At 46.2% G+C, this 13,291-nt stretch overlaps 1 protein-coding gene across 4 annotated transcripts in view; it reads right to left on the minus strand.

Moving 5' to 3' along the window:
- Nucleotides 1–13,291, minus strand: part of YEATS2 (YEATS domain containing 2) — a 1,971,885-nt gene that overhangs the window by 268,945 nt on the left and 1,689,649 nt on the right. For all 4 annotated transcript variants that reach the window (XM_069617830.1, XM_069617832.1, XM_069617831.1 and 1 more), the window contains one exon: nucleotides 9,494–9,714. In XM_069617830.1, coding sequence (XP_069473931.1) covers nucleotides 9,494–9,714 — 221 coding nt within the window. The remainder of the gene's footprint in view (nucleotides 1–9,493; nucleotides 9,715–13,291) is intronic.

The raw sequence follows: 13,291 nt of genomic DNA on the forward strand, positions 1-13,291 counted from the left end.
GACCATCTCATTCGTCCAATTTCATCTTTCCATGCGACTAGATCATGGAATCGAGCTTCTAGTGCATTTTAATACTATTTTTTAATAGACCTCGGACGTCTTCTTTGTTTGGTTCATGCCTTCTGAACAGGAGTTCTGTTCTTTCACGCGATTTGTATTCAATGTCAGTCTATTCCTTTTGCTTGTCCAGCCTTGTCTGCAGTCATGATTCCTGCCCCTCATGTCCCCAGCCCTCCAAGATGTTAGGCTGGAGCCACGCCACGATCACCTACATGGCCCTCAAGGGCCTCTCCATCCCTCCAAAGACCCATTTGGAGTCAGACTTGGTGCTTGTGGCACCAGACTCACTCACTCCCGTAGGATAACATTGGGGATTGGACTTGTAGTGCATTGATGGGGAGAAGATGGATGCCCCCACATATTTCGGTTCCCAGAACTGAATGTGCGGTCTAGTCTTTTGGGTGTAGTTCAGCCCAGAGGCACCTGGGATACCCAGAGACTATTTAAGCCACACCTAGGCTGAGAAACATGCTTTTCGTTTTCTGCACCTGCAGCGGGACACTCACCGTGTTCGGATCGGTCTCCAGTAGGCCTGCATCTTTCTTCTGCGCTCAGCTCCTGCAAGAACAAGAACACCGTTAGGAACAGCCTTACCTTGCGGCACTTCTGCCCACAAGTCATCGCTCCTTCTGTTCTGCGGGCATCTTCGGCAGTTTCATTCGCATCCCTGCACGCCTCTTCCTAAGGAAAAGGGAAAAGAACAGAAAAAAGGCATTAGTAAGCATTCTGCAAATCTTTGCTTATTTTTAAATACTGTACGAGTTTCAAACGCTTACCTGAACTCCAGCCGCTCTGGGGGAACTCTGTCTCCGGAACTTCTCATACATCTGCAAGAGGGAAAAGACACTCCAGGTTGGCGCGGAAACATCTAGGAGGCGACGTATACCGCGCTTACCCACCGCATTTGTTCTTCATAACCGGCATCCACGCTGAAAATGTTGCGGCACCTAAAAGACACAGAAAAATAATTCAGTTCAATGCAAATACGAAAGGGGCGCATCGCGCTCTCACTCACCATCAGCACTACTCATCTCAGCAGCACGCCACCATCCCCGGATGCCGGCCATCATCTAAGGAAGGAAAGGAACGAAGTTAGAGAACTGTTCAAAAGACTCATTATACTTACCTGTCGGACTCTTGCCAGTGAAGTAACTAGACAGCAACAAGCCCGCATCAATCAACGCGCCCCTGCGCTGAAGGCAGGACGGCGAGCACACTATCCAAGAAAACAAGGTGAGCTGTGGATCAAAGGGAAGGGTTGGACCCTGGGGAAAAAGGGGTTCAAGCACACAGAGACAATAGGGAGTTAAACTCTACCAATCCTGTGTTTCAGGCCCAGTCTCCAGTCGAATAGCCTCCAGGGAAGGGTTCGAGGTTGTAAGAGGTCAGAACAGCCTGAGTGACGTCCCCGTGGATACCAGGAGAGCGTTACAAAACGCAAAGACTCCCATCAAAATCCACCTGGGCGTCATGGAAACGTCAGAAACCGACCAGTTAGCCCACATGTTGGGGCAGCTACGTTCCGAAGTACATGCAACCAGGCAGGAGACCAACACCCCGAGGAGAGAGCTGATAGTAGCCAAAGAACGCACTGATCATTTAAGCCGGCAACTTCTCCAGTCACAAGCAGGGCATGAACCATTGCCGGGAAGCGTGCCCTCGATGCCAGCGCCATCAGCCAATCCGTTTCAGATAACCCTTCCTGTGGCAGTTCCCTTGGCCCCGCCCGAACGATTTACGGGGTATCCCAAGAGGTTTGCAACGTTCATGAACCAGTGCCGCCTGCACTTCCTTTGTAGGCCAGGGGCCTTTCCGAATGACCAATCACGGGTCGCTTTTGTGATATCCTACCTGACTGGTAGCGCCGCGGACTGGTCTGTACCCTTTGTGGCCCAAGACGATCCTTTGCTGCATTACTTCAGGGGCTTTCAGCAGGAGATGGAAAAGCTGTTTGCCCGTCATACTCATGGGCAGGCATTAGACAACGAACTTCTGTCCCTACGCCAAGGGAATCAAGACCTATTAACATACATAGCCACGTTCAATAGACTCGTAGTTGAAGCTGCATGGCCAGTGGAGAAGAGAACCATGTTATTTCATTGGTGGTTGCGGGGGGCGCTCAAGGATGTTCTCGCACAAGTAGTGAACCCCCCGAAAGACTGCTCAGAATTCATTGACCTTGTTGTTCAACTGGATCATAGGTTGCAGGACCGAAGAGCAGATCGAACCAGACCTGACCCTTGCCCTATGTATGTGCGTTCAAAGGACAATACTGCCCGAACAACGGAAGGTTCAGGAGAACCAATGCAAATCGGGGGGGTCAGATCCCCCTTCACTAAAGCGGAAAGGGATAAAAGGAGACAGCAGCAGTTATGTCTGTACTGTGGAAAGTCAGGTCATTTCCTTAAAGAGTGCCCTATGAAGCCACCGAGGAAGACGGTAGGGGCCACGGACAAGGAAGATACCATCAAGGAATCTGAAAACTCCCCAGCCCGGCAAGTGTAGAGGTCCACTTGTCGAGTGAGGAAAGTGAACTACAGACCTCCCATTTGGCACTATCTGTGGTCTTGATCAATCACCAACAACCATCTCGGATGCACGCAGTAAGAACGTACATAGACAGTGGAGCCGTTGGGAATTACATCGACCAGGATCTTGCGGCAAAGATGGGGCTTCCGTTATGCTCTAAATCAACCACCGACACTGTTACCACTGTCGACGGCATGGGAATAGCTTCTGGTCCAGTATCCCAATGCACTGCAGCTTTAACCATTCTGTGCCAGGATGGCCACCAAGAATTTATCGTTTTCGACCTCATTAAGGCACCACCATTCCGGTTGATTTTGGGAATGCCATGGTTGGTAGCTCACAATCCTCGAATCGATTGGCGAGCAAAAGAATTGGCCTTTACCGAGACTTGCGGCCACACAGGTTATTGCCAAGAGAAACAACCAATAGAGACCAGAACCTCCACGCTTGCGACTGTGGCAATCGGCACCCTACCAAGTGAATACCAGGACTTTCAAGATGTCTTTCAGAAAGAACAGGCTAATACCCTGCCACCGCATAGACCATACGATTGCCAAATCGACCTGATACCCGGCGCACAAATCCCTTGTGGGCGAATTTACGCACTCACGAAACCAGAAAACCAGCACCTGAAGGCCTATCTTGACCAATACCTGGCCAACGGGTTCATCCGTCCCTCGAAGTCTCCAGCAGCCAGTCTACTATTCTTCGTACCGAAAAAGTAGGGGGACTTGGGAACGTGCATCGACTATCGCCCACTGAACCAGATTACCGTAAAAAATCGCTACCCCCTGCCACTGATCCCTGAATTGCTTAATCAAGTCAAAGATGCCCAAATCTACACAAAACTAGACCTGAGGGGGGCATATCACCTTGTTCGCGTAAAACAAGGGGACGAATGGAAAACCACTTTTCGCACCAAATACGGCTTGTACGAATATCAAGTAATGCCCTTTGGCCTTTGCAACGCGCCTGCTGCATTTCAATACTTCATGAACTATGTCCTACGGGAATTGACTGATGTCTGTGCTCTAGTGTACATCAACGATATCCTAGTATATTCCGCATCAAAGCAGGACCACGTTATACACATCCTATCCGTATTGGAGAAATTCCGTCAACACCAGCTCTACGTCAAGCTCGAAAAGTGCTCATTCCACATCTATGAGGTGGAATTCCTGGGCTTTATTCTCAGCCCGAATGGAATCCGAATGGATGTACACAAGGTAGGTGCTATCCTGAACTGGCCATCCCCAAATTCATTCAAGGGGGTTCAAAGTATGCTGGGTTTTGCAAACTTCTACCGCCGGTTCATCCCAGGATTTTTGCAAATCATGCATCCCATCATGTCATTACTAAGGAAAAGCAACAAAAAGTTCCAGTGGACAAAAGAAGACTAGGAGGCTTTCCAGGAACTCAAAGCAAGATTCACATCTGCCCCAATCTTACGCCACCCTCTCCCTGATCTCCCATACCTGGTGGAAACGGACGCCTCAAGCATGGCTATGGGAGCCGTCCGCTCACAAAAGGACCCCGAAACGGGCCAGTTACACCCTGTTGCCTTCTGGTCGCGTAAATTCACACCCCCTGAACTCAATTATGCTATCGCAGACAAAGAACTCCTGGCCATTAAGTCAGCCTTTAAGGCATGGCGGCACTACCTCTTGGGCGCCAGACACACAATCATCATAATAACTGACCACCGGAACCTCCAGTACCTAAAAACGGCAAAGGCCCAATCCTCACGACAACTACGTTGGGCTCTTTTTTTTGCTGAATAGAACTACGTGATTACATTTCGACCAGGGGTGAAAAACGGGAAGGCCGATGCCCTTTCCCGTATGAGGGTGGAAGAGCAAGGGTATCAGACCCCTGACCCAATAGCAATCATCCCGAGAGACAAGCTCCTAGGAATCACAGCAACCATAACTCAGAAAGAATTACATGAAGAAATCCAAAAGCTGATGAGTCCGGAGCAATTACAAGCGTGGAGTGCACAAGGAGAACATTACATGTTAAAAGATCAGTTGCCCTACTTCAGGAATCGTTTATTCTTACCAAACCAAGAACTACGAGAACAAGTAATGTCCGGTTATCATGATTCCTTGATCGAGGGCCACCCCGGAATCGCTAAAACCCTAGCCAAGGTAAAACAAAATTATTGGTGGCCCACGTGGCGTAAAGACATTATCCAATTCATCCTATTTTGCGGAGTGTGTGCTCAAAACAAGTCATCCAAGCAGAAACCAGATGGGCTTTTACAACCATTGGAAATCCCACCAGCACCCTGGCACACGTTGTCCCTCGATTTTATTACTGACTTACCACCCAGTCAAGGGTTTAACACTATTCTTGTGGTTGTGGACCTATTTTCAAAAATGGCACTTTTCATTCCTCTTAAGGGGCTCCCAAATGCTTCCACTCTGGCAAAGGTATTTCTTGAAGGCATCGTACGGCTCCATGGGTTTCCTTCAGTTTTGGTCTCAGACCGAGGTACTTAATTTTTATCTAATTTCTGGAGAAAACGCTGCTCTATGGCCCAGATCGACATCCGGCTAGCCACTAGTCACCATCCCCAAACGGATGGTCAAACAGAGGACAAATCAGACGCTCAAGCAGTATCTGCGTTGCATGTTACACCAAGCTGAAGGAAGCTGGTTCGACCTATTATGGATAGCTGAATATGCTTATAATAATTCCCTACACACCAACACTGAGCAGACACCCTTTTATACCATGTATGGCAGGCACCCACGTACTTCTGAGTTGGATGGTCCTACAACCCTGGAAATGCCAGCAGTCAAAACCTTGCACACAACCATTTCTCAAACCTTTAAAAGGGCAGCTGAACACCTACTTCAAGCTAAGAATCGCCAAAAGAAGTTTGCTGATCAACACGGAGCAAAGGCCCCCAACTACCAAGTGGGAGACAAAGTCTGGCTGGCATCTAAACACGTGTCCATTAAAGGAGCCCGAACTTTTGGTCCAAGATACCTGGGTCCATTCACCGTCACCTCCGTGATAAATCCTGTGGCGGTCAGACTAGCTTTGCCATCAAACATGCAGATTCATCCTGTGTTCCACGGGTTTCTCCTTAAACCTGTTCAACCTTGGACCGAGGTAGCAACGCCACCGCAGCCAGTAGTAGTCGCCGGGGAGCCAGAATTCGAAGTCAAGGACATCCTAGATTCAAAGTACGTCAGATCCAAATTATACTACTTAGTAGACTGGAAGGGGTATGTTCCACAAGACAGGACATGGGAGCTTTGTGAGTACATCCATGCACCTCGCATTCTTAGACGATTTCATCAAAACCATCCAACCAAACCAGGACTAGACAGAAGAGCCACCTCGAGAGGGGCCTTGGGGAGGGGGGGGGTGCTGTCATGATTCCTGCCCCTCATGTCCCCAGCGCTCCAAGATGTCAGGCTGGAGCCAGGTCACGATCACCTACATGGCCCTCAAGGGCCTCTCCATCCCTCCAAAGACCCACTTGGAGTCGGACATGGCGCTTGTGGCACCAGACTGACTCACTCCCGTAGGATAACATTGGGGATTGGACTTGTAGTGCATTGATGGGGACAAGATGGATGCCCCCACATATTTCGGTTCCCAGAACTGCATGTGCGGTCTAGTCTTTTAGGTGTGGTTCAGCCCAGAGGCACCTGGGATACCCAGAGACTATTTAAGCCACACCCAGGCTGAGAAACATGCTTTGCGTTTTCTGCACCTGCAGCGTGACACTCACCGTGTTCGGATTGCTCGTCAGTAGGCCTGCATCTTTCTTCTGTGCTCAGCTCCTACAAGAACACCGTTAGGAACAGCCTTACCTTGCGGCGCTTCTGCCCATCAGTCATCGCTCCTTCTGTTCTGCGGGCATCTTCGGCAGTGTCATTCCCATCCCGGCACGCCGCTTCCTAAGGAAAAAGGAAAAGAACAGAAAAAAGCATTAGTAAGCATTCTGCAAATCTTCACTTATTTTCAAATACTGTACGAGCTTCAAACGCTTACCTGAATCCAAGCCACTCTGGGGGAACTCTGTCTCCGGAACTTCTCATCCATCTGCAAGAGGGAAAAGACACTCCAGGTTACCGTGGAAACATCTAGAGGTGCCGCATACCGCGCTTACCCACCGCATTTGTTCTTCATAACCGGCATCCACGCTGAAAACGTTGCGGCACCTAAAAGACATGGGAAAAGAACTTAGTTCAATGCAAATACGAAAGGGGTGCATCTCGCTCTCACTCACCTTCAGCGCTACTCATCTCAGCAGCACGCCGCCATCCCCGGACGCCGGCCATCATCTAAGGAAGGAAAGGAACGAAGTTAGAGAACTGTTCAAAAGACTCATTATACTTACCTGTCGGACTCTTGCCAGTGAAGTAACTAGGCAGCAACGAGCCCGCATCAATCAATGCTCCCCTGCGCTGAAGGCAGGACGGAGAGCACACCATCCAAGAAAACAAGGTGAGCTGTGGATCAAAGGGAAGGGTTGGACCCCAGGGAAGAAGGGGTTCAAGCACACAGAGACAATAGGGAGTTAAACTCTACCAATCCTGTGTTTCAGGCCCAGTCTCCAGTCGAATAGCCTCCAGGGAAGGGTTCGAGGTCTTAAGAGGTCAGAACAGGCTGAGTGACGTCCCCGTGGATACCAGGTGAGCGTTACATCTGCTGAGATTCACTTTGTAATTCAATTTGCTTTTTAACTGTGACACTCTGGAAATTAGGCTTTCTCTACCTTTTTACTAAAGTCCAGCACTGCTATAATGAATAGTGGAAACATCCATCCTTTACTTGTCAATATGGATATATATTGGTGCTTGCCGCAATCTATTATCTATAAAGCTATTCTCAAGATCACTTTGTCTGCTTGCTTTTCTTTTGCATCTGTACACGTGTAACATAGCTTAATGTCTTCATCAGTTCTGTGGTATAAGCTTCTTCACCTTGATCCCAAGATGTCACTTATCCTTGATACTGTCTTGATGCCTTATAGAATATCTGCATTCTCTGGGCTCTGCATCTCTTCTCGGTACGTCAGTTCAGCTCTGCGTGACGTCACCATTTGTCTTGACCCTTCATTTGCTCTGCTTCTTCAGGAATCTCATTTAAACAACCATCATATTTCCTTGTATGCTGGTAATGGTTTCCTCAATGGAAATCTTGCCTCTAGGATTCCTTTTTGCTCCTCTACACAAGCGACTTAAGAGACCAGTGTGTGTCAAAGTGAATAAAGTAGCAATATCATATCACAAGTGAAGGCTGTACGCGAGTGGATTGAAACGCGAAGAAAGGCAGACCCGTGAATGGACTTCAAAGTAAAATACAGCTGCAAGATCACCAATATTAAGTAACAGAGTGGTCCGGTGAAAGGAAGTAGCCCATTTGAATGTTTAAGTGAAAGGCGCATTGTTTGAAGCTAAAGGGTGAACGAACAGCAAGAGTGAAAGTAAATAGTGAACGTTAAGTAGAAGTAGTACTGCGGTGGTCTGTAACAAAACCAAAGCACATTCAAAAGACTCCGCCATTCGAACGTGGTCTGAGCCTGATTGAGGGAGACCTGAAGTGCATTAAGCTAGCGGAAGGGAGCACCCCCTTACCTCTTTGAATGAACTGTATCATGAGAGGTCTGAGCCCGGCAGAGAGGGACCTATGAGAACTATGTGGTGAAATTTCTGAGCCCGGCAGAGGGGGACCTTTGTGAACGTTTTGGTTGAAACATTATTTTGGAAGTTTAACTAAGGAATCTTAAACATGGAAGGCCAGGCGTGCCTCGATCCAGTGTACTGTGTTGGAAGCTAAGCCAGAGTGTCACCCTGGCTATAAGGATCGCCTTAACCCGCGAGGCCTAACATGGGGAAGGGCGCTGGTTCGGACACATTATAATTTGAACATTTACTTTTCCTTTTGCATACATTTTCACCTTTTTACCCTTTTTGTACAAGAAATAGGGCAGGCATTAGGCTTTTGTTAGCATAGGCCATTTTGATTTGACAGACTGCACTAGGACGGTTTTATTTATTGTTTGATGGTCGAGACTACTCCCATCTTAGTTATAGGGCAGAAGAGGAGTTTCTCCAACCCCAACATTTTCAATAAAGGGTTTGTCAGTGTCAATACCATGCCTTCCCTACACCTCTGTGCAGGCTTTAGAATGCAATAAGGTAGGAGACATCGCAAAAATAAAGGAGTGACTGGAAGAAAATGTTCCTCAGAATTGCAGCAGAAAAACAGAACTGAAGGAACATGGAGCTGGTAGCATCAGCTATATGTGTGTATGACAACACTTCCGGCACAAGATCGCACCGAGCAGACAGGATTGAGCCAGCCATGAAGTTTCAGGTCCCACCTTGTGGCAGTAGAAGACATAATGGAGCCGACTACGTCAGGCGTGTATTTCAGAAGATGAAGAATCTCGGGATTGGAATGTATCCATTAGAAATTAAAGAAGTTGCTGATTGAGCAGAATACATTAAAGGATTAGCATAATACTCACCCGGAGGTGGTGAGGTCTTTAATAGAATCGAGACTTTACTAATGTGCTTGGGGAATCTCTATTAGAACTGATTACTGTTGTAGCAGACCTCTATGTTCCGACAGAAAATTAAAATTGTCACCATCTTCTACTACTGCTTGAATCTTAACTAGCAGTTATTACCAATTAAGTCGAGCCCCCTTTAACAATCACATCATGGTCATTTTGTCAATTAGAACATAGTTACATTACAGCATTTTCCACAGTCTTGGCAATGGCCTGCAAAAGAGAAACAACTACCTCTATTAAAGGCCAGATTATTGTGTTTTACTTTAAAAACATCTAGGTTTCATTCTGTTTAGAGAAACATTTAATCTTCTAAAGCAGCTCTTAGAGACAGTGATGCAAGAACCACATTGCACACTTTACCTTTTGGGCTGTGTCACTGATGAACTCGGATGTTGGAGTAGACTCTAAGAAAAACTTTACGTCCTCTGCCTTCTCCTCTTTCTTGATACTGACTTTCAGTGGTTCTGTTACATTGACTATATCAACGTCTTCATCATGCTCAGGCTCTTTCTTAAGAATCATTTGTAGGTCTTCAATCTTTCGGCAGATGCTTTCAGCAGTTGAGTAAGATGACAAGCATTCTAAGACGGAAAACATTTCTCCTTCATTTTATGAAAAATAACCAGATGCTAAATAGCAGGCAAAATTATACAATATATTTTGTATTTAAATTGATATATAAGTGAATGAAAAATGTCTAAAATTCCACAAAGAAACCCCAATGAGTGAATACACACGGATTTCTATGTTTGTACTGCCTAAATCTGACATCTGCGGAATAAAAGGATTCCCTTATAATAAAAATCTTTTCAATTGTTTGCCATGGTTTGAGGGTATTTAAAAAACAGTAAGTGTTCCTTGGTGCAGTTTCAAGGAATACACGAGGAATCCTAGAAATAGATGTGTAGCATGTAGAACACTTCAGAAATTAAAGGAAATTTTAGACAATAGAATAAATGTAGGTCAGCCAAATCTCAGACACTCATATCATTCACATAGTTAAGGATAACATCCAATTACTAAATCATGCCATACGGTGGGGTATCGAAGCACTTCTAATAAAACATTTTAATAAGCAGTACTTTTGGATGCATTATACAAATGCAATAACACAGCACACTGTTTTAAAATATCATGGCTACACCAAAGCATTGCAATAGCAAAAAAAAAAGAAAAAGAAAATACAATACTAAGGCGATCGAAGACTAGGAAGAAGGCAGATGCGCATGATAAGAAGGCGCATGGGGGACTATAATTCTATCTGCCTGACATTAGCTGTATGAATAAGCACTAGTTTGTGTTTTTATATATTTTTTTCTTGTTCGGCATGGTGTCGTCTACACCAACTGTGTTAGGGAGAATTCTCTGTAAAGGCTAATTTCCCAAACCTAGTGAGTCCCCCAGCAGCTTTGCTGGATTTTTGGGGTTTATTTTTTTCTCCTGCTAAGAGTGAGACTCTTTTTACTCCCACTCTTAGACATGATTTGAGGTGTTCCTTTATCTTTCCATGTGTTTTATGGGCTATGGGGTCTTTTACTTCATAGGGTCTCATGTGTTTTTAATGTGGGTTACACGGCACCCTCCGTGCCGTAACCCAGGGGTGTCATAGCGGCCCCCCAACATAGACTCCCTACCCTGGGACTCACTACTGTCTCCCAGGGCATGTAAAGTCATCATTGGCTTTACTAGTCCCAAATTATGAACAGAAACCAGTACAAACCATCATATTGTGGACATACTGGTCGGGTCAATTCGATTGCCCCGGGGTCTGTTGTTCGAGGGGGAACGTCTCCGTCCCCCCGATTGAGTTTTGGCTGGTGGCAGTGGATACTACTTTTTATATTCGACCGCGAATATATCTCTATGGGATTTTCCCATTGTTCGAGGCTACTAACTTTAATTATTTAACTCTTATAGCCTCAAACATACCGCTGGTTTATTTATTTAATATTAATTCACTGGTTGGTATTTTTTGCCAGAACTCGATTCTAAAATGGAGTGTGTGTTCTCTTCTGTGACTCTAACCCAAGTCGAGCCCTTTGTTCCACTTTTCGGCGGGCTTCTCCACAGAAGCCTCCAAAAGTGGTGCCAATCTGTCTGGGTACCACGGGGGTGTCGGAGGGGGTTTAGGCACCCTGGACCAAGTTACCTTGGTAACTCAAGTCGCACTCTTGTGTGATTGGCCCAAGTGGTGAGCCGGCATGTTTGATTGACAGCTAGGCTGAGTGAATGAGGGTGTGCTGCATAAAAGCAGGGCTTTGGGGACTGGAACTTCAGAAATCGCAACAGGACCTAAGAATCCGAGGAGGGAGAAGCTGAGCCGACCAGCAATGACGACACCACCGGTGGAGCCCTGCTGAACCGTCTCACCACTTTTCCCGACGACAGAGATCATCTCCAGTCCGGAGAGGAGTCTTCCTTTGACTGGTGGGGATAACCAGTTTCTTTTCACCTTCCTGGAGCATCTCGTGGCCGCCTTGCCCGTGCCAAGCACCCCGGCAACCGGAATACCACGGCTTACCACTACCGCGAAGAGAAGGGTAGTACCTTTTTACCGAAAGAACTCTGCGGCTGGTTTCTTCCCTGGCAGTGCAACAACCTTCTTCTTTCCTCCACGGCGAGACCTCCTCTTCCTCTGGACGAAACACCGACTTGCACCCGCTGCCAGGAACAACTGCCCCCGCTGGAGCTTCCTTCACACTTAAGGTACTGTGTCCCGCCTGACTTTCCTTGCAACAGATCGTTCCGGTGACAGTAAAGCCTCGACTTTCTAACCTGGACTAGCCTGGGACAACCTAGATAACTTTTCCTGACTTTAATTTCATCCTTTTTGTGCGAACTATCCATCTACAAGACTCTTTGGGCATAACCCCACTGTGTGAACCTGGACCCCTTCTGCTTGCTCTCTCCAAGAGTGGGCCTTGCAATTGACTTCCTTGCTCTCCAGTAGAACTCTGCCTATCTGCCTTACCGTGGTTCTTTTTAAAGTATTGAAACTTGTGCGCTTTCATAACTCTGCCTTTTTCCCTCCCTTTTTTTTTATAACTTATTAGAGTGCCATCTTATGTTAAGCGCTCTCCTCTGTCTGAAAATAAGTGGTGTTTCTCACTAAGACTTGTCTAATAAGTAATTAGGGTTGTATATATATATAATAGTGACTGTGTGCTGAATTTACTTACCTCTTTTGTGCTAGTGTAATTTACAAGTGTGTCTTTAAATAAATAATTATATACTTTTACACCAAAGCTCTGGTCAGTGTCTGCTTGTGCTACTGCATCTCTATACCTATTGTGTATACTCTGCATACTGCCTAACTCTTCTTGAGGGAAATCTGACTGCTCAGCCACAGCTACCAAGTGAATCTGTGTGGTACAGACTGCTACCAAGTGGGTTTACTGCCAAACACCTGTAGTCCTAAATCTGTTGCAGTGGTCCCTAAGGGAACTGCACAGGTTTCCGCCTAACAAACTGAAGAGTCCTCCCCTCCACTTTATTTGCATCTGCCCCCATCCCCGTTTTATGCTCAGCCAAATGTTCGTGAAAAGTTGTCTGATCGGCAGAGGGGTCCTAGTTATGATTTCAAGACATTGTGAAATTGTAGTAGTGGACCTCTGGTGGAAGAGGACATGATGTCAATTTGCTGAGATGCCCTTCTGTTTGTATTCCTTTAAAATCAAATTATATATATATATATATAAAATAAAAATACATATATTAAATAAAACTGAACTTTAAATAATATATTCAAGGAATGGGTATATGGGTGAACAAGTGTCCAAAAGAGAACAGATGTGTGTCTGTAAGAATGTTTCATATAGAGCAAACCTAACAAGGACACAGCTGAGCAGTCTGCAGTTAATACAACGTTATATATAAAGATGTAGTTGACATGGAGGACTACAGGGGTGGCGGCAAGATGTATGCCCTAGTTGGGTGCTCCGTTGTCAACATGCACAATAAGGATTCTTTGAACAACCGTTCAAGTGTCTTGGGATGTTGCTTGACAGAGTAGATGCGAAACAGGCGAAGGAATTTTTCCCAATGTTCTCTTCCCAGGATTTAATAGTTCACAGTAACACATTTTTCCGATTATGGAATTGGACTGGCCCCCAGAAATGTTTGGCTTACTAGCTAGACAAGATAGTGATTGGGTTGATA

Source organism: Ambystoma mexicanum, chromosome 10, assembly GCF_040938575.1.
Source record: "Ambystoma mexicanum isolate Mex_15411 chromosome 10, UKY_AmexF1_1, whole genome shotgun sequence".
NCBI classification, from domain to species: Eukaryota; Metazoa; Chordata; class Amphibia; order Caudata; family Ambystomatidae; genus Ambystoma; species Ambystoma mexicanum.